Here is a 25,595-nt window from a genome sequence, read left to right on the forward strand (position 1 = left end):
CTAGCTTTAGGATGCATTTAGTTCAGCAATATATGCATAACATTTCCAGAAAGAAACTAATGGTGTATAGAATATTTTTTATAGATAAATAAAGCATCTTTTTGTGAATAGGTTGCAAACTACTTGCTTTTTTAATAATTTTGATGCCATTTGCAATAAGAATCAAACGTCCAATTGAAGAAAATGCATTAAACCTAAACATAAAAATACTGTTGTTAAACAATAAAAAGTGTTCTTTAATTTAAATAATATGTAAACAAATGTCCTATAGTATGCTATAAAACAAGCTCTTGTTTCAAAGAGACGCGTAACTTTTGTGGCTCTTAACTAAATTTGTTTAGCTGGAATGAGCTAAAGGACGTTGACCGCTGCTTTCAGGATATTTGGTCTCAAAATTAATTTCAACACAAAGACGTTAAATGTAGAAACGTCCATCAGCGTTGGTGTTATAAGTTATTTTGATAAGATTTGGATATTAATGTTTTAAGGCCATGCTCATTTTTCATTTTGTCATCATTTACTCTATGAAACAGAGGCTTTTATTCTGAAGAACATCTTAAATTTTACTTTCAAAAAGGCTCTTGATGTGAAACAGACTTTTGCTATGAACCAATCTTCTTACTATGGGCCATTTTAGTCTGAAAAGTAGCCGCAAACTTTATTTTGAAAATCCAAATTTCTAAATCTAATTAATTTCTGACACCTACCACAGTAGTCGGCTCGTTTCAGGCTCTTATTTTGAAAAGCACAGGTACATTTTATTTGAAAGTCTAGATTACTGACCCATTTCATCCCTGCTTTGAGGCCAATTAGGAGTCTAATCTTATTTATTTTATAATAGAGTCCAAGCTAACCTTAACTTTACATGTATGCAACTTTAAATCTGTGACTAAACTAAATAAAACAGCATTTTAATGCAGCTCTCTGGAGGGTTTTGCTATTTTTTTGATCAGACTTGATGTCCCCACATGTTTCTGGTTTAGACCAATCAGAGATAATAATAATAATTCAGGCTCTTATTGTGAAGAGCTGAACTCTTAGCCCTCCTCACCTCCTTGCGGTTCTTCTCGGTCTTGCGGATGTCCAGCCTCAGGGCGTCCATCTTCTGCAGCAGCGCGTCCATCTCCTCCTCCTTGTCCCTCAGCTGGCGGGACAGCCGCTGCTTGGAGGAGCGCAGCTCGGCCATCCTCTCCGACAGCTCCGAGAACTCCTGCAGGGCCAGCTTCCTCTGCGAGTGCGCCTCCTTCAGCTCCTTGGTCTGGCTCCGGAGGCGCTCCAGGGAGTCGGCCAGCTGCTGCTCGGAGCGAGAGGAGACGGCGGGTCAGCGCCGCGGTCTGGGCCGGGTCGGGTCAGAGGAGGCGGAGCTTACCTTGTGGGTGTCCTCCTTCTCCTGCCGCAGCGTCTTCACCTGCTTCTCCAGGCTCCTCAGCTTGGAGGCGGAGCTCTCGTAGTCCTGCCGCAGCGTCACGGCCTCCTCCAGCTGGTGCTCCAGCCGGTCCGAGTCTGCGCCGCCACGGGAGAACGCGTGAGGAACAGAACCGGGCCGGGGAGCGGCGCCGGGCTGCGGACGCATCCACTCACCTGCCAGCTTCTTCTTCAGACGCTCGATCTCCTCGTTCAGCTTCTTGATCTCCTTGTCGCGGGCCAGCGTGCCCCCCCGCGCCGGCGCCTGCAGGGCCTGAGTGGACTCTGAGGGGACAGAGACGGACCGGGTCAGGGTCCGGCGCCGCCGCCGCCGCTCCAGTGTTGTACAGTAACAAAGTAAAAATACTTCACCACTGTACTTAAGTATATTTTGGAGTACTTTATACTTTTCTCGAGTATAACATTTTTTGATAACTTTTACTTTTCAGGGTTCCTACAGCATAAGACATTTTAATGCCAATTAAGGCCTTAGTTTTAGGTTACAGAATTCAATGCCTTTTAAGACTTTTTAAGGATCCGCGGGAACCCTGCTTTTACTTCACTATATTTCTGAACTTAATTGCATACTTTTACTCCGATACAGTTTCAATGTTTGGTTTAGTTACTCATTACAAAAAGAGAGAGAGAGAGAAACAAGTGTTTTGACCCCACCTACTGATTGACTGTGACAAAGTCAGAACTTGCCTGGGTTTGTTCATCACCACCAACAGGATAAGAAGCTGGTTCAGTGGTAAATCAGGTTAAATTAACCTTGTGGTTTAGGTAAAGCATCTAATAGCTGAGAGTCCTAATTACTAACTAAATGATAACCTGCAGGTGTATCTATTAGCAGGTTTACCACTTCATGTAGGTTAACTAAACCTGGTTTATCACTTAACCATGTTCTTAGTATACACCCTTGGTTGTGTACAATTTTAAAGCTCATAGCACTGACCTTACTTGAAGAAGGAAAACTGAAAGCTTAGAAAAAGGTTGTATTTTCTGTCTAAACTTGGTCTAAATTTCTCCAACACTTGGTTGTTTATATTACTTTAAGTGAATTTGACTTTCAAAGTTTACCAAAATCTAAAAATGTCATTCAAACTGCATTTGCTTTGTTTTACTTCTTACTTTTACTTTTTATTACATTACTTGAGTAAATCTATTTTTACAGTAATTTTCATACTTAAGTACAAGACATTTCAGATACTTTAAGACTTTTACTCAAGTAACATTTCAGTCAGTGACTTGGACTTTTACCAAAGTCATATTTTGGAGAGGTAACTATACTTTTACTTGCCTCTGAGATTTCAGTACTTTATACACAGGGTTCCTACAGCACAAGGCAAGTTAAATTCAAGACTTTTTAATACTTTTTAATGCCACTTGAAATAAAACATTAAAACCAACTTCACGATAAACAAGATAAACCTGGTTGCGACAACTTCACCTAAATGTTTATTTTTACATAAACCATTACTTTCTGGCCCAGTAGACATGTTTAAAATTTTGAAAAAACATTCCATATAGGAAGAAACCTAAAAAACACAAATTACAGATATATCTTTAACAACTACTGAACTGAATTCTCAAACTTTGTTTTGTTCCCTACTAAAATAAACTATTTTGGTATCTGGTAAACAATTTTAAGACCTAAGAAAGACTGATTTAAGACATTTTAATGCCAATTAAGGCCTTAGTTTTAGGTTACAGAATTCAATGCCTTTTAAGACTTTTTAAGGATCCGCGGGAACCCTGCTTTTACTTCACTATATTTCTGAACTTAATTGCATACTTTTACTCCGATACAGTTTCAATGTTTGGTTTAGTTACTCGTTACAAAAAGAGAGAGAGAGGAACAAGTGTTTTGACCCCACCTACTGATTATCTGCAACAAAGTCAGAACTTGCCTGGGTTTGTTCATCACCACCAACAGGATAAGAAGCTGGTTCAGTGGTAAATTAGGTTAAATTAACCTTGTGTTATAGGTAAAGCATCTAATAGCAGAGAGTCCTAATTTTCTTAACTAAATGATACCTGCAGCAGGTGTATCTATTAGCAGGTTTACCACTTCCTGTAGGTTAACTAAGCCTGGTTTATCACTTAACCATGTTCTTAGTATACACCCTTTTTTGCTGCACTTGGTTGTGTATAATTTTAAAGTGCATAGCACTGACCTTAGTTGAAGAAGGAAAACTGAAAGCTTACAAAAAGGTTGTATTTTCTGTGTAAACTTGGTCTAAATTTCTCCTGCACTTGGTTGTTTATATTATTTCAAGTGAATTTGACTTTCAAAGTTTACCAAAATCTAAAAATGTCATTCAAACTGCATTTGCTTTGTTTTATTTTTTACTTTGACTTTTTATTACATTACTTGAGTACATCTATTTTTACTGTAATTTTCATACTTAAGTACAAGAAATTTCAGATACTTTAAGACTTTTACTCAAGTAACATTTCAGTCAGTGACTTGGACTTTTACCAAAGTCATATTTTGGAGAGGTAACTATACTTTTACTGGACTCTGAGATTTCAGTACTTTATACACAGGGTTCCTACAGCACAAGGCAAGTTAAATTCAAGACTTTTTAATACTTTTTAATGCCACTTGAAATAAAACATTAAGACCAACTTCACGATAAACAAGATAAACCTGATTGCGACAACTTTACCTAAATGTTTATTTTAACATAAACCATTACTTTCTGGCCCAGTAGACATGTTTAAAGCTAAAAAACACACAAATAACAGATATATCTTTAACAACTACTGAACTGAATTCACAAACTTTGTTTTGTTCCCTACTAAAATAAACTATAAATCAGTTTTAAAAACCACAACTCTTTTTCACAGCTATGGTCCGGCTGCAACAGTTTTTATTGGTTCCGCTATCGGGACGGAACCAATAATGGTTACATTGAGCCGTTCAGTAAATTAAAAAAGATATAATTGTGTCAATTATTTGACTGTTTGGTAAGGATTACAAAAATAAAATCCTATTTATGACGTGGTAACAATTTTAAGACCTAAGAAAGATTGATTTAAGACATTTTAATGCCAATTAAGGCCTTAGTTTTATAATACAGAATGCCTTTTAAGACTTTTTAAGGATCTGCGGGAACCCTGGCTACAACACTGCGCGGCTCCCACGGCCTCCTGAGGGGCTCGCCTCACCTTGCAGTTTACGGTTCAGCTCCAGCTTCTCCTGCTCCAGGCGGCGGATCCTTTTCTCGAAGGCCTCCACCTCCTGCCCCCCCCCGCCGCCGCCGCCGCCGCCGTCCGGCTCGGTCCGGACGCCCAGCGCCGCCCGGCTGACGGCGCTGCGGTCGGAGAAGCAGCTGTCGGTGGTGAAGGTGAAGCCCACGAAGGGGAGGTGCTGCCCGGTGAAGCCGGTGTGCGACACCGGCGGCCCGATGTCCTGCAGACAGAACCGGAGGCGTGAGAACCCGCTGATGGAGGACCGACGGCGGGTTCTGGTTACGGGTTCTCACCGGGTTCTTCAGCACGTCGTCGTCCACGTCGAAGTTGGACGTGTCGGTGGGCGAGGACACGTCGGGGATGTACGGCGCCTCGGCGGAGCGGATGTTGTCCCAGTCGATGCCGGCGAAGAACGGGTGGCTCTTGAAGTCGGAGATGCCGTTGAGGCCGAGGCGGCGGTCCCGGGAGCAGATCAGGCGCTGGATCAGGTCCTTGGCGTCCTCCGAGACGTCGCTGACGTGGGCGGGGAACTGGAAGCGCTCCTGGAAGCAAGAGAGGAGGCGGTGAGCCGAGAGGCGCCCACTGAGGGACGCGCTCCGGTTTAGAAAGCAGGAAGTAGGACGAGCGTCTGGAGACGGAGCCTGGAAACGGCAGTAATCTGATTACAGGAAGGAGAGACGCAGCTCCGTAGATATAATATAAGTAGACGCGTCATTCTGCCTATGCTGCGATGCGTCAGAGCGTCCGCCATCTTAAATGTGGCAAATCTGCAGTTACTCAGTCACTTAAACAGTATCAGAGGGACTTTAATCTCTGAATATACTTTGTATTCGTAGTATTTTGTTTTTGTAATATTACAAGTTTATTTTCGTATCCCTTTAACTTCATTGTCCTGAATTTATTCTCCTAAAGAATAAAATTATTTAAAAAATAATCTAACCTGGCCCTATTACTCCAGGAGTGAAATAATTCTGCAAACTGTGATTATTCTGGAAATGTTCCCCCTTAATTCTCTTACGTTTTTCTCATAACATTATCACTTTTGTGTTTGTTTGTTTATTTTTACTTTATTGACCTAGGACTTTTTTTCTCTCATATTATTAATTTTACCTCTTTAATCCTCCCCCAAAACGTCTGTTCCTAAAGGTTCACATGTGACGCGGTTTTATGAAATAATGGAGACCACAATGTTTAGATTTAACAAATTGGTCCTTATATTCATAACACATTCAGACACAAAAAAAAAAAAAAAAATTATATTTATATTTATATATATATATATATATATATATATATATAGCCTGTGTTGCCACTCTGCAGCTTTTGTTTGTCCAGTTTTGCAACATGGTGCAGCTTTAGTTTATAGAAGGCAGATACAAGTAGTGAAATCAGCCAGAATACATTTCCATGCTGCACAGGAATGATGCATCTTTTCTGATCCACGTTCACAATAACAGAACTCAACTTTTTTCTGCCACATACAATATGGCGGTGACGTTGACGTGCGAACCTGCGCCCTGTGACGCCTCTATGTATATATGTCTGTGCCCGGCACGGCTAAAATACTTCCTGTTTCCTCCTGAGCCTCCGTCTTCCAGGCGCCGCCCAGCGGGGGGTCCGCCGCTCTCACCTCGTGGTTCATGATCTTCCCGTAGGTCTCCACCAGCGACTCGGCGTAGAACGGCGTCTCGCCGTACAGCATCTCGTACATGCACACGCCCAGAGACCACCAGTCGCACTCGGGGCCGTAGCGGCCCATGCCGTCCTCCATGGCCTGCAGGATCTCTGGGGAGATGTAGTCCGGCGTCCCGACCGCCACCGAGGACTGAACCTGCAGCGGCCCGAGAGAGGAGCCGGGTCAGCGTCAAACCAGAAAACCAGAAAACATTTCATCTTTTTACTCTTTATCAAAGGTTTTCACACACGCCAAACACTAATATCTCACGTTCCGGCCCGGCGCTGAGCCCAGAAGCCTAAACGAATAAACCGCGTTACGGTAAATGGGTCCAGAGAAGTTCTGCTTCCAGCCCTAAAAGCCGAACCTGAAGCGGATTTTCTGATTTGACTCCAATACCCATATTTATTACTTTCTAATTATTGCTCAAAGTCATTCAATCAACAAAACCAGCCAAAATTTATATTTATGTTCAACTTATTGAACACTGATATATTAACAGGAAAGTAAAGAGCATTTAGTTCAATGCATTTCACGTATCACAGAAAGTGCCAAACGTCTGATTTTATCTGCCGTTCTGCAAATTTGTCTCAGTTCCTCGCTGTGAACAGTAACGGTTGTAATAACGCCCCCTAGGGGTTGGGAGGTATATGAATATTGAAAGCCAGAATATCGATATTAAATCGTAAAAAAAAAAAAAAAAAAAGAAGTTAATAAAAAGCTCTATATAGTGAGTTTTCCTTCCCTTTAGCATTCTAGCCAATCGTGTAGGTTAATATTACATCATTACATCCTCCCAACCAATCACAACGCAGATCCAGGAACCAAGCTCCGCCCCCTACACAAAGGTCAGTGAGCATGTGCTCTTTTTCTTTTTTTAAATTCATTTCATTTTTGTTGAATAAAGGGTTGAGTTTAAATTTAGCGTTTGTGTCTATTTAAAAATACGTTGCTAAGCAACAGCATAAAATGTGAGCGTTCTGTTCCTCCTGCTTAAAGCAGATAACAGGGAAACAGCTTAAAATCCTCATTTTTGGTCCCAATAATGCAAGGATGGAGAGCAGCTGGACTCAATGGGACTCAATATTGAAAGTTAATAAAGTCTGTTAGTAGCTCAGCTTCCCGTCCAATCAGGACGCAGGAAAACTGCTGCATGCCTTTATTTTTAGCTCAGGTAACAGCTAAATGTCTCAGATCCATGTCATGGCTGCCGCTCAGGTCTTCACAGACCCAGAGTTACCAGAACCAGAACCAAACACAGCGAGGCAGCATTTAGCTTCTAGTTTGCTCCTCAGATCCGGAGCAGAAAGTGTTTGAATCTGGACTGAAATATTTTTTTGACCAGAGAACAAACTGAAGATGGGATTCAGATTATAAATCTGTGTTTTAACATCTGTTTTTACTGTAATGCATCATTTAATCGTTCGCTTGGACGTCCTGCAGAGCCGCTTGTTCTGCCTCGTGCCCAAACGGAGCTACACGTGTCGCCTCGGCCGTCGCGGCCGGCACGTCTGGACCCGGCGGCGCCTGCAGGGAGCAGCTCACCGTGCCGTCCTCCATCATCCGCAGGCAGGAGCCGAAGTCGGCCAGCCGGATGTGGCCGTTGACGTCCAGGAGGACGTTGTCCGGCTTGATGTCTCTGGAAGAACAAGAACTTCACGTGAACACCAGAGCCGCCACCAGGGGGCAGCAGGTTCAACGAGTTTAAGAAGAAGAAGAAGGGAAATGGAGAAGTGGAGCGTACCTGTGGATGTAGCGCTGCTGGTGGATGGAGTGGACGGCCAGAACCATCTCCGCCACGTAGAACCGGGCCATGTCTTCAGGAAGACGGTCCTCAAACTTGCTGAGCAGCGTCAGCAGGTCCCCGCCCACGTAGTAGTCCATGACCAGGTACTGCAGGACAGGAACACGCTGCGTTACCCAGACCCCCCCCACAGGTACCGACACCTTCAGGGCGTGTCACCACCCGACCCGTACCGCTAGCTCCATCCGCTCCATCCGCTCATTAATAAACAGAATAACTTCTGGTAGGCAATATTTAGTTTTCCTTATTTTTTTATTCTTTTGTATTTTTTCGAGGCGGGGGTTTCTTTTTGTATATCTTTGCATTTGCGTCAGTAATGCATATTCTAAAACAACAGAAATACATAAAAATACATAGTTTTTTTGCTTTCTTTATAGCAAAAATGTTTCCCAGTCGGGGTTAGGAAAATAAAAATATAGAAACCATTTGTTAAAGTACATAGAAAACCCAGCTATAAACACAAGGCTATAATCAAAAGTATTTGATTTAGAATATTCTTCAGGTTTTTTTTTATAATTTGTTTGATTTGCATATGTATGTATTTTGTGCTTAATAAGTGTATTTTAATAATGGCTTTCGGTTTTTGTAAAAAAAACAATGCTGCTGCTATAATGACGAGATCTTCTCTAGTTCACGATGTGTCCACCAGAGGGCACAAAAATCCCAATCGATAATTTTAACTTTCTAATAAAACAAATGTTTAGTACAAGATTATATGTATAACAAAATTCACCTTATAATTAAAAAAGGATGAAAAATTTTTTTCAATCTTGTTTGAACAAATAATAAAACTAATAGATGAATTCATCAGATAAACGTTACGCAATAAAATCTTCCTGGACTTCTGAGCATATCTGATGATGACGTCAAGCAATACAATGAATAAAATGCAAAACGCATCAATTTCTTCCAGAAAAGTCTTCAATATTTTCTGTACGATATAGTTCAGAATTCTTTAATGATTTAAGTATAGAAATAAGAATTTTCAGTTCGATAATTACATTATTTTTTGCCGACCAGGAAGTTATTTTGTAAATGAGCCGATGGAACGGATCAGGCGGTGACACGGACGCCTAAAAACACGCAGGACCAACCAGGAAGTTGTCGTCCTGGAAGGCGTAGTGCAGCGTGGTGATCCACTGGCTGTCCCCTTTCACCAGGACGTCCCGCTCCTCCCGGAAACACGCCGTCTGCACAGAGAACACGTCAGCGACACGCCAGCGACACGCCGCCGTCACGTGTAGCGTGACGAGGACGGGCGTGGCACTCACCTCAGCCCTCTTCAGCATCTCCCACTTGTTGAGGATCTTCATGGCATAGACCCGCTCCGTGTTCTTCATCTTCACCACGGCGACCTGCAGGGACGGACGGAGACAGCAGCGGCGCCGTCAGCAGGTGGACACGTTTGTCCTGAAGGCTTTTATCACTTTAAACGTTGTTAAAGCGCGGGCAGGCAGAGGACGCCCGCTGGGTCCTGAACACGCCTGTCAGGGCGCTAAGACTCTTCCCAGGCTTAGATTTACTACGTTTGAGGCTGAGTTTAGGGTTTTCTGCAGGTTTATAAAGCTGGAAGCTGTAAAAAAAAAACACCAACAGGAAGGCAGGAGCGTTCTGTTTTTAGCTCCGCCCAGCTGGCCCGCAGCATGATGCTGCCACCGCCGTGTTTCAGGGCCGTCTGGGCAGAGAACGCCGTTCCACGTCTCCTTCACGCTGCAACCCACCAGAACCAGGAGTCGCTCTAAGGTGCAGCTCCTCCAGAGCCTCCTGCTCTGGTGTTTTCCGGCACGCCGCCCTGCGTGTTCTGGATGTTTGCCGGCTGACGGGCTTTAGCTGAGCTGCAGTCAGGCGTGTTAAAGGAGGGAAACACGCCAAACACGCAGGGCAGCGTGTTCTCCCGTGTTCTAGCGCGTTCTCTCCAGAACGGCTGGACTCTGGTTCCTGATCAGGGGAGTTTTCTGAGAGGGAACCGGCTCAACTGGATCTTACTCCTGGGAGCAGAGTCAGAGATGCGCATTAGAAATGCACTCCGCACTTTTCAGATTGAGCCTCTTTGCTTCTATTACTGGTGACTTTGTGTTGGAGGTAAATTCTTCGGACGCATTCGGTCGTGAATGTGAACTGCTGAGCTCCCAGAGCAGGTGTGCTGCACCTTTAAGACGTGTTTCAGTGAACAAAGGCAGCCACACCTGTAACACCTGGAACACCTGCCCACGGCGGCTCAGGACGGCTCCTGCAGCCGGACACGCCCGCTCTGAGCTCTGAGCCCAGCAGCAGGTCTGTGGGGACACGGTGTTCTCCACCGGCTCTGTGAGCGCGGCTGAGTCCTGAGGCGGCGCACAGGTGTGGCCGCGGCACACCTTTCCTCTGGTATGTGGGCGACGCAGCAGAAGGCTCAGCCGGTTGCACAACGGCGCGCGCGGCAGCAGAGGAGCTCCCAGCAGCCTCGGCTCTGAACAGGAAGTCCAGGAAACCCACATCCTGCTCCGCATCCTTCCTACTCGCAGGAATTCTTGAACGAAATCCAAATCAAACCCAGAGGAGCTGCTGCAGAACCGCAGAACGCTCACAGGTACCCGCATCCCTCTGCAGGAAACACCAGTCCATGAAACCGGACCAGAACCAGAACCGGCCTGCTGCCTGCAGAGTTAACAATGGCCCAGCAGAGGATGCACTTCCTGCAGAACCCCCCCCCCCCATCAACCTACAAACATCCTGCTGACCTGCAGCTCCTGACTGGCTGCACAGCAACACGACTCCATGACCCAGTAGAACCCGGCCAGAGGTTCTAGTGGTTCCCCCCGGCCGCCTCACAGGGGCCACGGCTGATAAAAGCCGCCACACCTTCAGAATTAAGTTTTCTACACTAATCAGAGTTTAAAATGAATTTAAATATCATGAAAAGTTCAAATGTACTTTATTTTGAAGGACCGGCTCCTTCCTGTCTGCAGGAGAAGAGGAAAACTGCAGTGTGGCCCATTTAGCATCTTTGTTGCTATATTTAGCAACTTTTCAGACTCTTCTAGTAAATTTGTGTCAAAAAGCGACTTTTAGCATCATTTTCTGTTTTAACGGCGACTTTAGCGAAAATCGTTCTGGAGTCGCTGAACGGAGGCAGCGGCGAGAGCTGCCGCTAGATTTCCTGCTTCCCTCAGCGCCGTCTCACAGGCGCGCCGCCACAGCTGCTGCCTCCTAAATATACATTTTAAAGTCGTCTTTTTGTCTCTGAAACTGCTGCACCAAAATAATTCCCTGAATTTGATTCACACACAGCTTCACTCATTTACCTCGTTAGGGCTGAGCAATTAATCACATCTGATATATATTCACTGTTTTTTTTTGTTCTGCAGTTTTTGGCTACGTAACAATTATTGGATCAGACTTTAGGTGTCGTTAAAATGTTTAAAGTCTTTTTGCTCCACATGGAAGGAAAGAGAGTCACAGCTGTGGGCTAATCTAGTTTTATTATTTGTTTTAGAGTTTATATAATCATAGTTTTTACCAGAAACTTTCAGGAATCTCTCCGTAGCATTAAGTTCTGGTTAAACTGTTTAATACATAGACTTGTTTGTTGGCTGCACTTTATGTTCAACAAGGACGTTATTCTAATAATTAATAATATTCTGATTAATAAAAACACCTAAATGTCTTGTTTTAGTCACCTTTATCTGCAGGTCATTTTGCTGCTTCTGGTTAATGCAGAGAAAAATCTAAATTAAATCGTAATTATGGGTGAAATCCCTCTGATGTCTCTTTGGTACAGTTTGCTTTATGGAGCGTGGATTCAAGCAATGTATTAAAATTCATAAATCATTTTATTAAAAAAAAAGAAGGTACTTTTTGGTTCCTAACACGCCTAATCAATATTTTAATAACTTTTCTGTGCTGGATAAAGGCTTTCCTACAGCCTGGATCCCAAATATAGGAACAAAAATGCAAATTAGACGCCGAGGAAACTCATTAGCGATCAGAATGGAGCTGGTTTAATCTGACAGATGGATCACTCTGATCGTTTTAGTGAAAATCACAGCAGCAGCCGTTTATCGCTCCTTCTGGGCGGGTTCTAACTTCCAGCAGGCGCCGGTTCTGCGGTTCCGTCATCAGAACACGGGCCTGGGAGCTGCTCGCCGACAGAACCGCAGCCCAGAACAAACAGTTCATCCACCAACCCGACCAGCAGAACCAGCAGAACATGGACCCGGGTTCTGATGCGGCCCCCCCCACACAGGGTTCCACCATCTGGTTCCCAGGACTTTTAGATGTGCAACAGCGCAGGTTCTGATTAGAAACCCAGCCTGGATCCAAAAGGTTCTGCCCAGTTTTAAGCCCATTCAACTCGAACAACGGCGCCGAGCCCAATCAGAACCTCTCCAGTTAAAGATAAAGCCCTCGACATTTTTCAGCCGGGCTTTAATCGGAGTGGCTGAGAGATTCTGGCGACAGCTTGACGGTACCGTGTGACCCGGGTTCTAGTGTCCTCCTTAGAAGCGTTCACAGTACCGGGCTGAGACGGTACCAGGCTGAAAGAACCTTTTCCTCTGACCCAGAGTACCAGAACCTCTGCTTCGCCGGGTCTCAGGTTCTGATGCGGGCGGACGGGTTCTGCCCGCCTCACAGCGCCACTGGAGTGTTTAGTAACAACAAAGATGGCCGAAACAAAGCTTTTATCTGAAACGCATGAAGGCAACGCTAGGAAACAAGGACACAGTGAAGTAGAGCTGGGCGATAAATCGATTTAATCGATTAATTCAAATTTACAATTCTTTAAGATTTCATTTTTGGAAAATCTGGATTTTATTTTGCCAATACACTCATTGGGTTTCCATGAAGAGAACAGCATGTGATGCTGAATATATGTTTAGGCAAAATTATTGTCAAAATATTGTTAAGTGGAAACTTTTTTTTAACCATAATACGAGGTACTTCATTTACTTATTTACTTTTTTTTAACTTAGTTTGAAGTTCACAAGTGCAGTGAAGCCTGTTCTTAGCTCAATGTGTAATACCACTAGCAGCAAATGTTTTGTTATATTTTCATTGTTTATAATGGCACGGCTGCCATCTTGTTTTACAAGCATGTTTCACAGCTTGTTTTTAGTTGTACTTTGAATTCAGGTCAACTCCCTGATAATGCTTGACATAAAAAGCAAGGTTTTAAAATAATTTCTTTAATTTCTTTTTATGAAACAAAAAGGAGGAAAAAAAAAAAAATCGATTAATTGGATTTGGTATGATAAAATCAGAGATTTATTTTTTAGTCCATATCGCCCAGCCCTACAGTGAAGGAAAGGAAGGACAAAAGGAAGGAAGTGAGGCAAGATGAGGGACTAAGTAGGAAAGGAGGGAGGGAGGAAGGCCATAGGAAGGAGAGGAAGGTTGTGAGGAAGTGAAGGAAGGAAGGACAGAAGAGGAAGAGGAAGAGGAGCGCCGTGAGCCAGTCCAGGTCTTACCTCGCCGAAGGCTCCTCGTCCAATCACCTTCAGCATCTCGAAGTCGTCTCTCTTCAGCCGCATGTCCTTCACCCTGCTGGTGAACGGCTTCACTGCAGAGACAGGACAGACGGACAGAGGTCTCACATCGACGTTTTTACCGCAGCTGATCTGGGATCAGATTTATCTGGGTCACACCATGGAGGACGGACCAGAATAGAAAACGCCTCACAGCAGAGGCCCGGGAACCGGACCCAGGACCGGGCAGACCCCCAGGAACCCAATGGACCCCCCAGGAACCCAGTGGACCCCCCTGTCTAATCTGGTCCAGGTTCTGATGAGTGAGCGGAACCGCCGCCCCACTCAGAAGGCAGGAAGCCGTTACGGCCACGAAGAGCTGACAGCAGCCAGGGTGACGTTTATAATTTACATCCAGATCAGTCGTTTAATCTGGGTGGCATTAACCTGGCCTCTGGTAATAAAGTTAAAAATCTTGGTGTTATTTTTGACCAAGACATGTCATTTAAATCCCATATTAAACAGGTTTCCAGAGTTTCCTTTTTTCACCTCAGGAATATCGCCAAATTAGAAACATTCTGTCCAGGAGTGATGCTGAAAAACTAGTCCATGCATTTGTTACTTCAAGGCTGGACTATTGTAATTCTTTACTATCAGGAAGTCCACAAAATGCAGTTCAAAGCCTTCAGCTGATCCAAAATGCTGCAGCAAGAGTTCTGATGAAAATCAACAAGAGGGATCATATTTCTCCTGTTTTAGCTTCCCTTCATTGGCTTCCTGTTAAATCAAGAATAGAATTTAAAATTCTCCTTCTAACGTATAAATCCCTTAATAATCAAGCTCCATCATATATCAGAGCTCTGATTACCCCGTATGTTCCTAACAGAGCACTTCGCTCTCAGACTGCAGGTCTGCTGGTGGTTCCTAGAGTCTCTAAAAGTAGAATGGGAGGCAGATCCTTTAGCTATCAGGCTCCTCTCCTGTGGAACCAACTCCCAGTTTTGGTCCGTGAGGCAGACACCCCGTCTACTTTTAAGACTAATGTTAAAACTTTCCTTTGTGACAAAGCTTCTAGTCAGAGTGGCTCATGTTACTCTGAGCTACCTCTATAGTTATGCTGCTATAGGCTTAGGCTGCTGGAGGACATCAGGGTCTATTTCTCTCTCTCTCTGCTGAGTTCTCCTACTGCTCTCCAATCTGCATTGTTTGTTGTTATTTCAGCTTTTAACTTTTTGTTCTCTGTCATTTTTCTCTTCATAGAAGGTACACCTGGTCTGGTGTTCTGTTAGCTGTGACATCATCAGGGGAGGCAGATCATCCTCTATTACCATCTAACATAGAAAGTACTCCTGGGTCATTGTGAGCTTCTGAGCTTTCTGTGTCTCTGCTCTGTCTTCTCTACCATAGAAAGTACTCCTGGGTCATTGTGAGCTTCTGAGCTTTCTGTGTCTCTGCTCTGTCTTCTCTAAGCCCCAGTGGGTGGAGGCAGATGAGCGTTCACACTGAGCCTGGTTCTGGTTCTGGTTCTGCTGGACCTGATTGACTGTAACGAGCCTTGTTCTATTAATTGTTGCTATAAAAATAAAACTTAACTGAATAATTGTAATCCTGCGTGGACAAAATGCAGAATAAATGTTAACCTGTCGTTAAAGGTTTCTGCAGATGTGCGTCTAATCGTTGGCCCACTTTGGAGGAACCAGAACATCTCAGAACCCCCTGAGCGTGATGTTCTGCTGCATCCTAACAGCTTAACCCGACCAGGAAGTAGTCAGAGCCCGATGAAACAGCCGAGGCTTCTGCAGCTCCTGGATCCAGGTCATTTAAATCAGGACAGACAGAACCAGGCCAAACTGGGCCAGGCCAAAGTGGGCCAGGCCAAACTGGGCCAGCCAGCAGCTGCAGCCTCAGCTCTGCGTGGAAAGTCGGGCCGAAGCAGAACCACGGCTACCTGGACACACCTGGAGGGTTTTAATAAGAAATGGATCTCACGGGTCCGGGCACCGATCAACCAGCCGGAGGTCAGAACCGGACCTCTGAGGCCAGAACCGGACCGCTGACGGATCGGCAGAGCAAAACACCCGTTCTCTGGTTTCAAAGCCAACCGGGTCGCAGCAGGTTCTGAGATGAGTCTTTCCTGGTAAACAGAAATCAGAACCGGACGCTTTGATGCAGAACATTCTGGTCGTCTGTCGGGGTTCTAGACCCTGGAGCCGGCAGAACAACCCGGTACCGGCCTCAGAATCAGAACCACTAGAGCATAAAGCCGGCCAGAACCCTGACCGGACCGGACCATCTCCACCTACTGGACCTGTGAATGCTCTCTGCGGTCATCTCCTCCAGGTGGGTCCAACGGTTCCGGATCTACCTGAGGCGAAGCCCGGACCTCCACCTGTAGAACCCAGAACTTCCTCTGTGGGTCCGGTGGGTTAGATCCAGCATCAGAGGTTCGGATAGAGCCCGGTTCTGGACCCATGTCCCCCCTCCTCTCTCCCAGGACCACACCCATGGAGTCCCGGGATGTTTCCCTGACGTTTCCCAGCCGAACCCGTCAGCGGTCCACCGGGGATCCCGGACGGGTTCGGGCCTCCAGAACAGTTCTGGCCCAGCAGAACCCTGACCGGATCACTCCGGAACCGACGCATCCTGCATCAGACACCCCCACCCCCCCTTTACCCCTCCCCCGGTCGGCCATTCCCGGTCCGGCCCCCTCCCCCGGCCCGGTCCGGTCCGGTCCGGTTCTGGTTCTGGTGTCGGTTCTTACCCCAGTTGAGGAAGTCGGTGACGTGCTTCTCCCTCTTCAGCGGGGAGTTGGAGCATTCCGAGTAGAGGCAGAGCAGCAGGTCCAGCAGCGCCTCCACGCTCAGGCAGCCCGCCTCCTGCTGCTCCAGCAGCAGCTCCTCCAGCCGCCGCAGCCGCTCCTGGGCCGACATCCCGCCGGGCTCAGCCGCTCCTCCTTCCCGGTGAGACCGCCGCCGTTCGCCGTCCGCCCCGCTGGCCGAGTGCGCGCGCCGCCGCCGCCGCCGCCGCCGAGGCTCCGCTTCCGGCCGAGGCTGCTAGCAGCAGCTAGCCCGTTAGCTCCGGGAAAACATTCCCGACATTTTGAGCCGCCGCGGGTTCCGCTGGGTTCGGGCCGAACTCGGCTCCGCTACGGCCGCCGCGTCGCGTCGTGGGTCGAGCAGCCAGCGGGCCCGCGGCCGTCCGCGCCGCGCATCGGTTTTTAATCCGGTAAATCTGGACTTTCCTCTCGGAAACCGTCTGGAAGGAGCGTCGACTCTCAGGCTGACCGCCGCGACTCCATGCCCGCAGGTCGCTCTGTCGGCCCGGTGGAAAGATCCAGGAGGTCCGGAGCCGGTCCGGGTGAACCGTAGGGGCGTCCGTCAGAACCGGGCGTCTGCGTACCGGGAGTCCACGGCCGTTTTTTGGGCCAGTTTGAGGCGCCTGCCGGTGTGGCTGATCAGTGGGAATATGGCTGAATCCAGGTCGGCTCATCCAGAGCAAGACTAAGGAATGAGCGCCACTTCCGGTCAGAGGCGCTTCACAATAAAAGCACCTCAGCTGCTGCTTCTTGGCCTCTGGGGCCCAAGCAGAAATCGCGTTCAGCGCAACTTGTTCTACTGTTAAATACAGACACAATAAATTATTTTAGGGACATATGATAAAGTTTATTAGAGCTCTTCAAATTAAACGTTGCATCTGGGCATGTTTTTTCCCCCCCAAAATAAAGCTTGACCATACCCCATAAAAATAAAATATTACATTAAATTTAGCAGGTTCCTGCAAATGTATGATCCATATTACTGATTAAACTCAATCAGGCCAGTAAAAGAGATTATGTTGCACCTTCAAGATAAAGCTATACTTTTCTAAATAAAAGCCTGGATGTTCCATAGTCTTCTAGGGTTAATATTATTAAATTAACTGGGGGATTGAAACGAGATGTTATCCCTTCAAAAATAAAGCTCTTACACAAAATTAAAGTCTCAAGTTTTCAATAAGTAGATTATTGCACATTGAGGTTCTACGTTAATGGATCCAATCCAAGGATGAGAAAGATTATTTTGTTAGCTTGCCAAAGTAAAACTCACAGACACTTTTAAAGATAAGAATTTTGGTTTTTAATTGTTTACTTTTTACAAAGATCGGTTTAAGGGTTCTTCTCAGGTTTTAGACACCATGTCATGCCTAAACCAGATGGCAAATATTCACAGTAACCCTGTAAGGTTTACATTTTTTTTTTTTTATCTTTTTACCCCTCATTTAAACAAGTTTTAAACTATTATTCTCCATTCTTTAGCTCTATTGTCATGAAGGAGCTTGTTTTATATCGGATACATTTTAGTTTTACATCAATGTGTTTGTGTGTTAGACCAGTGGTGCATAAACTTTCTGTAAATGGCCCAAAATGACCAAGTTGAAAGTATTCCAGAGCCATAATACGTTTTTCCCTGTGATAAAAAAACACAAAATAATTTGATTGTGACTCGTGTGCTTTGCAATCTCCTCAGCAATATATTAAAAACCTAACATTTTAATGAAACAATGTAGAAACACTTTTTGTAGCTTCATAGAAGGGTCATAAATGTTTCTCTTAATAGAAAAAAGGTGCACAGTTCCTCAAACAGGGTAAACTTTACCAATACATATTGTTCTGAGTCTCGTAACATCAAACCTGATTCTCTTTCGTCAGTTTTCCTCAGAGGACGAAACTTCCAGTGGTAACGTCACTCTGAGACGGGCCTCTAATTTAGCTTTCACCTAAATACATCACTCCATACGAGAAAATGCTGAAGATCCACCCTACCATTTCATTAAAGCTGGGTTAAATGCTTCTATAATCTATTTCCAAAAAACTAGGACGTTCCATTTAAGAAAATGTATTTATTATTGGAAATATCTTTCTAAAAAAAATCTCTAAAAGTGTCAATTCTTTCAATTCCATCCACTGGGCGGTTACATTTATGCTACTCCTGAGCTACAGTCGGAGGCCACACTTTAGACTCCCTAATCTGGACAGTATGCAGTCACCTATAGTCATGGCTAAAAAGTCTATTCGCCTCATTTTTGGCTCTTCCCCATCGGTGTGGTAATAAATTCCAGAAAATGTGATTAAATGTGTCAGGAAACAACAAACAACCGAGACAATATCCTGGTGGAACCTCTCTGATTGGTTTCATTGATTTAACACTGCCAGCGCCGACTTTCTGACAAATGTTTTTATAAATAATAAATAGCAGATAAACACACGTGTAGATCATAAAAAGTCACTATGATATATAGAAAAGATTGTTTTGTTTTTTACTCCGGGTGCACAAAAATGTTGCGCCATGTCTAGTGCTCTTATTCTGAAGGCTTAAATCCAGTAGGCGGAAGTTGGTTCCTGCTGTTGTTTGGGTGCTTCACGTATCTGTGCGTCTCTCCCAAAAGAACGCGCATGCCCCGCCCTCCTGCACCGGAAACGCTCCAGATACATGACGTCATGTGGTGATTGACAAGAGCTGGGAGAGACTGGTACACACACACACACACACACACACACACACACACACACACACACACACACACACACACACACACACACACGCACACACACACACACACACACTGACATCATCATGTGACATCATCTGAACAAATAAGCAAACAAGGAGCGTCGCTTGTTGTTGTTTTTTAGGTTTACAGTAAATCTATTTTAAGCCACAAAGTATTATTGACACTCAATTATATACTTATTTATATAATTGACATTTATATCTATTTAATTCTTAATTTTTCAGTTTTTGATCTTATGCATTTTCCAGATATTGGTCCATGTTTTTTAATTGTATAAAAAAAGTTTTATTTGCGGTTTTATTTAACAAGTACACAAATGCTTAACTCTACTATTATTTAGTCTGTTATTTATTTCATGCAGATATCTTTCATACAGTAGAGAAATTCCATTGTTTGTTTTAAGATTTGGACTGTAAAAAAATTAAATCTATAAACTGTCCAAATCTTTTAAACAGATTCAATGTGGTAAATATCAATGGAAAATAAAACCCCTGACATGTTAGCAGGCTTTCTGGGCTAACTAACATGAAGCTGAGATAGAGCAGTGCGGTCACAATCACCACCTTTTCTGACCTGAATATGTGCAGTTTTATTTAAAAATGGACTTTAATTAAAAAAATAACAAATATACTAATATAATGTATTTTTTCCTTATATGGAAAAACAAAAATGTTGCATAGGGGACGAAAAATAAAGGATGTTGGTTATGGAATCATGCAAAATAAGAATATTTGATTTTAGCTATAAATCCAATCATGTTAACTTAATTGTGTGTTTAAATACATTTTAATTTTACTGAGGCAACCATTGTACAAAAGGGTTAAAATAGGCCATTTTAACTGAACAGAAATGTCACGATGTTTTAGGTTTTCTATTTTAATTTAAACAAAATGTGTAGATGGAAAATGTTTATCATGCTGTGCGTTTTACCATTAATGGCCACTAGAGGGAGACAGAACCCCAGAGCTTCTGGCCTCAAACCAATGAAATAGCAGCACATTTTGACCCCAACTATAAACTATAAACATGCAAACATCTTTAACCCTTAAAATAAATTCTGCTCAGGGCCTCGTAGGATCTCTGTCTGTACCCGTCACCTGTTCAGGTGCTTCCAGGTATGGGTTGTAAATCTCTCCACAGTCAGAAAGCAGCTCTCTAGTGCTGATGTAGAGATGAACCCTGCAGCCCGTTGCTGTCGACAAAAACGTGTAATTTAAACCTAAAAGGGGAATTAAAGTTGTGTGACTGCAGGGTGATTATTTTGGATCGCAGTCCGTTCAGTCGGAGCCTCTTCGTCACTCGGTTGCCAGACTTCATTCCTGAAGCCCCAGAACTGGTCGGACCGCTGCGCCTGTCTGATTTCTGCAGAAGCTCAGGCGGATAACAACGAAATGGTGGCATGATGGCAGCCGAACGCAGACGACGAGTCAAAAACATGCACAGGTTCTGATCTTTGATCCCTGAGCTGGTTCTGCTTCACCTGAGGGGAACCCAGCCAGAGCAGAGCGATGAACAGGTGCTGCATTACAAAGGGTTCCATCACCTATAACTGTGATTCAGACTTTATGTTGCCGTTAATCGTTAAGGTTTGGGTTAAAAATATTTAAATCACACACAGCTGGACTCGTCTCTGTTAAGGTGACTGCATGAATTTCATAAAAAAACATAATCAGTTCTAAGAAGTTTATTTTCGTGTCCTGTTGTCCGTCTTCTGCATCCCGTCCTTCACTTCACCACCAACACAGACCCTGGTGCTCGTTGTTGCAATTAGTTAAAAATACAGGAGTATTTTTTCCATATTTCTGTGTCATAACTAAACACTCCCTGTGAATTAAAGGACGTAGTCCTAGTCAAAGTACAGCAGCAGCTTCAGAGTAAGTGCTTCACTGAAAACTAAATGGCTAAAACATGCTAATTTCCTCTGAACTGATCACATTGTGATGCTTCCTCAGGACATTTTTACTCTTTTACTGAGGTCAAGAAGAGAATAATTAAAACTTCCTGGTGTTATGCTGCCCAGTGTGGCCTGCAGACTTTCCTCCCTACCAGCAGGTTTTATTATCTGGTCCTCCTCACCATCTGTGCCTCTGAGAAACGACGAGCTAAACCCTCTGTGTTACCTTCAGCTGCCGCTCAGACGCTCAGTAACGACGTGAAGGAAAGTTTCATGGACCGGACTGAAGGGTACCCGTCCAGGATCATCTAACCATAGATCTGTCGTCCTTCACAGGCAGAGCAGAGTCGTTCTCTGGCAACGCCTCTTTTAACTCCGGTGTCCCTTCAAAACTATTCACCCCCCCCCCTGAACTTCCTGTTCAGTTTCACAACTGGAACCGTCAGCGTGTTTTATTGGTTCAGTATAAATGGTTATGATGTTTTCTGCAGATATAAAAAGTGTGGCATGCTTTAAGCCACCTAATATCTCTACGTAAAATAAAAGCTAATTTAATCAAATATATAATGCAATACCTGTAAATAAATAATTAATAACTAAAAAAAAAGAAATAAAGGCCACAAATAAATTATAGTTATTAACTTTGACTAAAAGCCGAACTGATGCTTCTTCAGACGGTTTTTAAAAACATCTAAACATCTCAGCGGATCTTCATTTCTATATTAGAATAGATTGTTCTCCCTGCTGCCCTGTGGCAGGAGGTACCACAGCTTCTGCTGCAGGTCCACCAGCTTCTGCAGCATTTTCCCTGCTCATTATTTTGCACTAATAATGCCCTTTTGCACCATTCTAGCCTTTTGCACCAATATTTTTTGCACATAAACAATGGCTGAACATTCTTCTGTATACTGTCTTTATTCTCCTGTAGTTTTACATTCTGATCACTGCTGCACTTTATATTATAATGCTGCTTATTCCACCTGCAATCACTTACACTGTTGTAAACTGTATGCAACGAAGTTTCGTTCTGTATGCACTCTGTTTATACAAAATAACAATAAAGTTATCTAAGTCTAAGAATGGCCTAGTCAAAGTCTAGACCTACATTTTCTCTAACAGGACTTGAAAATGATCCAATCCAGTCTCATGGAGCTGGATCTGTGTTGTAAATAGCATAAACATGTCCGTCCATGTGCAGAGCAGGTAGAACCTGCAGGGACTCGTGTCAAACTGAAGTCCTGCAGCTTTTAGAAACGTTCCCGGACCGACACGCCTGGATGACCTTCTCATGCACACCGGTTCTGCAGAGTCCTGCTGATGGCCCAGTTATCAGGCGCGTTTGTTTAAAGGCTGCAGAAGCCTGGAGGACTGGACCTTAACACCCTGAGTCTGTCTGTTCCAGACCTCCCTGGAACCTGCAGTCTGTCCCACCCTAACCAAAGTCCTCCACCTTCTCTGGAACCAGACTCCTACCAAACATACCAGCCCAGTTACGTTGGAAGTGCAGACTAGTCCTGTAATTATGCTGCATAATGTTGAACAACTTGGCTACGGTCACTTTTGGTTGTGCTTGGCACGATGCTCTTTCCTCCTCTGAATTCCTCCCTCCAGAACCGGTTTCTGCCTGTCAGGTCGGACCGCCCGGTTCACTTCAGGCTGTTTGCGGTGGATTCCAGCGAATCGTGGAGGAACGTCGGCTTCCAGACAATAAGCAGATTTCTTTTCCGGGGAACGTTTTGGGCATTTTGATGAAAATATGCCGATAGCGGAGCGCTCTGACGGGGATCTGGGGAACTGTGACAGCTGCAGACACGGTTCTGGTTCTGGCTGTTTCCACGGCTAATTATTATTATTATTTTATTTATTTTATTTTACTGAATGAGGAAGCAGCTGGAAGGACACACATTACCACACGGTGCTATGAAAGACATTTACTACGCTCAAGATATTTTCTCACATTGCATTGTTGTCATGCTTACATTATGCAACAATAAAAAACAAAAATGGTTTTTAGATGATAATGACGATGAGTCTTCAACATCACCAAGAACGAAGCCTGACCCACTCTGCGTGGCAGAAAAAAACTACTCCAGACATTTTGCATTAGAGCTGCGTTCTTTGAAGCACAATGTTAGGAAACCTGAGAGAAAATGGCGCTCTACCATCTAGAGGAATCCTGCCTAATCTGGAAAAACAGTCTACTGTCGTATAAAAAGACCCTTCGTAGAGTTAGAGCAGCAGATTTTTCATCATAGAGTCTTTGCATCTATTTCTGGGCTGAAAGGTGTTGCTTTTAAAATCTTTCATCTCACTTCCTGCTGTTTGAAAGGATTTCTTGGTTTCTTCTACGTCTCTGATAGTGATCACAGCTGAGTTTGGCTCCTTCACTCTGCTTTACAAAAACTGAAGCTAATTAATGATTTAAACAGGTTGGTTTATGTAACGTATTTTCCCTTAATGAAGGAAATCATTCAGGCATAAATACTACGTTCTGCCTCAAGCAGATAAAACGTTTCTATGGATTCGTTTTCAGAGCAAGCCTTTGATCATTTGTCACCATAAAATGAAACTGCGATGTCATCACTCTGCAGCACTTAATATTTTAACACTGAAGCACGACAGATGCTTCATGGTTAAAGATAAGATCAGCGCAGACTGAACTGAATCATTTAAAAACAACAAATCTTTCATTGAATAGGTTCAATTCACTGATGTCTGTTTGCAGGCGTCTCTGTTATTTACCTGCGTTGGTTCTGGAAGGTTGTTAGCCGATTACTACATTAAACTGTGACTTCTTTGTTTAATTAAAACCAGGCCCTGTTATGATCTAACTGTGGAGTCGTGTTATGAGCTGAAGGACGAGGATTCCTCAGTGTCTGTGGTTCTAATCACGCTTTTCACCTCCAGTAAGAACCGACAGGCTGCTTCCTGTGGTGATCCGGTCCAGATGACAAAGACACGTTGTCCCGTTTACTGCAGAACCCTTTCCACTGATTCTTCAGGCCAAACACACCTGGATTACCTCAGAAAACTTCATCTGGTTCGATGAAAGCAGCGGCCGACAGATTCCACAGCTGTGGTATCGAGTCCAGGATGTTTCTCAGCTTTGCCTGGTTACATGGTTACACCCATAAGATGCTGCAGCTTCCCCCCAGGACCAGGAACGGACATCACTGATTTAAGGTTCCAGTATCTGGGCTCGTTCTGCATGAATCCCTGCAGCAATGCTAAAACTAAAAAAACAAACAAATGCTTAAAATATTCCATTCTGTGTTCAATACAGTACCTCCGAAAATCATTTTTGTAAATATCTTATTCTATCGTTTCATGGGACTAACGGTTAGACTTTGATCCGATGTAAAGTAGTCAGTGGAGATTTACTGACAGTCAACGCCGGTCACTGCGTGGAAGAGGTCAGCATGAAGGAAGCCACTGTCACTTCATGCATGCTCAGTATGAGGGATTGCTGCAAAGCCATCAACAATGCAGACGACTGTCCACTGTGGCTCTACGCTCTTTCAGGAGGAGTGAATGCTGCTTGGAGAGACTTGATGCAACCTGCTGGGTTTCCTTAGAGAGGAAACTTTCTCACCAACCTGGAGGATCTGATGGAGACTGACTTTGGAAAGAGACTTGAGGTGATGTGATGTGATTCGGTGGTATATGAATAAAACTGAATTGAAATTCATTAATCTGTGTTATCCCAAATAAAATAAGAGAACAAAAAGTTAAAAGCTGAAATAACAACAAATTGGAGAGCAGTAGGAGAACTCAGCAGAGTGAGAGAAATAGACCCTGATGTCCTCCAGCAGCCTAAGCCTATAGCAGCATAACTATAGAGGTAGCTCAGGGTAACATGAGCCACTCTGACTAGAAGCTTTGTCACAAAGGAAAGTTTTAAGATTAGTCTTAAAAGTAGACAGGGTGTCTGCCTCACGGACCAAAACTGGGAGTTGGTTCCACAGGAGAGGAGCCTGATAGCTAAAGCATCTGCCTCCCATTCTACTTTTAGAGACTCTAGGAACCACCAGCAGACCTGCAGTCTGAGAGCGAAGTGCTCTGTTAGGAACATACGGGGTAATCAGAGCTCTGATATATGATGGAGCTTGATTATTAAGGGCTTTATACGTTAGAAGAAGAATTTTAAATTCTATTCTTGATTTAACAGGAAGCCAATGAAGGGAAGCTAAAATTGGAGAAATATGATACCTCTTGTTGATTTTCATCAGAACTCTTGCTGCAGCATTTTGAATCAGCTGAAGACTTCGAACTGCATTTTGTGGACTTCCTGATAGTAAAGAATTACAATAGTCCAGCCTTGAAGTAACAAATGCATGGACTAGTTTTTCAGCATCACTCCTGGACAGAATGTTTCTAATTTAGGCGATATTCCTGAGGTAAAAAAAGGAAACTCTTGAAACCTGTTTAATATGGGATTTAAATGACATGTCTTGGTCAAAAATAACACCAAGATGTTTTACTTTATTACTAGAGGCCAAGTTAATGCCACCCAGATTAAGTGATTGATTAAGAACTTTATTTTTTGAGGACTCTGGTCCAAAGATTACAACTTCTGTCTTGTCAGAATTTAAGTGCAGGAAATTTAAAGTAATCCAGCTTTTGATG

General features: G+C 44.0%; 1 protein-coding gene across 3 annotated transcripts in view; it reads right to left on the reverse strand.

The window, feature by feature from the left end:
• Positions 1 to 17,025, reverse strand: part of cdc42bpb (CDC42 binding protein kinase beta (DMPK-like)) — a 33,019-nt gene extending 15,994 nt beyond the window's left edge. For 2 of the 3 annotated variants that reach the window (XM_036130576.1, XM_036130575.1), the window contains exons 1-12: positions 16,287 to 17,025; positions 13,529 to 13,620; positions 9,353 to 9,436; positions 9,176 to 9,271; positions 8,022 to 8,170; positions 7,823 to 7,916; positions 6,233 to 6,433; positions 4,896 to 5,144; positions 4,579 to 4,822; positions 1,582 to 1,689; positions 1,370 to 1,503; positions 1,052 to 1,294 (exon numbers count right to left, since the gene is read on the reverse strand). In XM_036130576.1, coding sequence (XP_035986469.1) covers positions 1,052 to 1,294; positions 1,370 to 1,503; positions 1,582 to 1,689; positions 4,579 to 4,822; positions 4,896 to 5,144; positions 6,233 to 6,433; positions 7,823 to 7,916; positions 8,022 to 8,170; positions 9,176 to 9,271; positions 9,353 to 9,436; positions 13,529 to 13,620; positions 16,287 to 16,455 — 1,863 coding nt within the window. In that variant the 5' untranslated portion in view covers positions 16,456 to 17,025. The remainder of the gene's footprint in view (positions 1 to 1,051; positions 1,295 to 1,369; positions 1,504 to 1,581; positions 1,690 to 4,578; positions 4,823 to 4,895; positions 5,145 to 6,232; positions 6,434 to 7,822; positions 7,917 to 8,021; positions 8,171 to 9,175; positions 9,272 to 9,352; positions 9,437 to 13,528; positions 13,621 to 16,286) is intronic. The other variant, XM_036130577.1, reaches the window with a different exon arrangement.
• Positions 17,026 to 25,595: the final 8,570 nt, after the last annotated feature.

This window comes from Fundulus heteroclitus, unplaced genomic scaffold (genome assembly GCF_011125445.2).
Source record: "Fundulus heteroclitus isolate FHET01 unplaced genomic scaffold, MU-UCD_Fhet_4.1 scaffold_36, whole genome shotgun sequence".
NCBI classification, from domain to species: Eukaryota; Metazoa; Chordata; class Actinopteri; order Cyprinodontiformes; family Fundulidae; genus Fundulus; species Fundulus heteroclitus.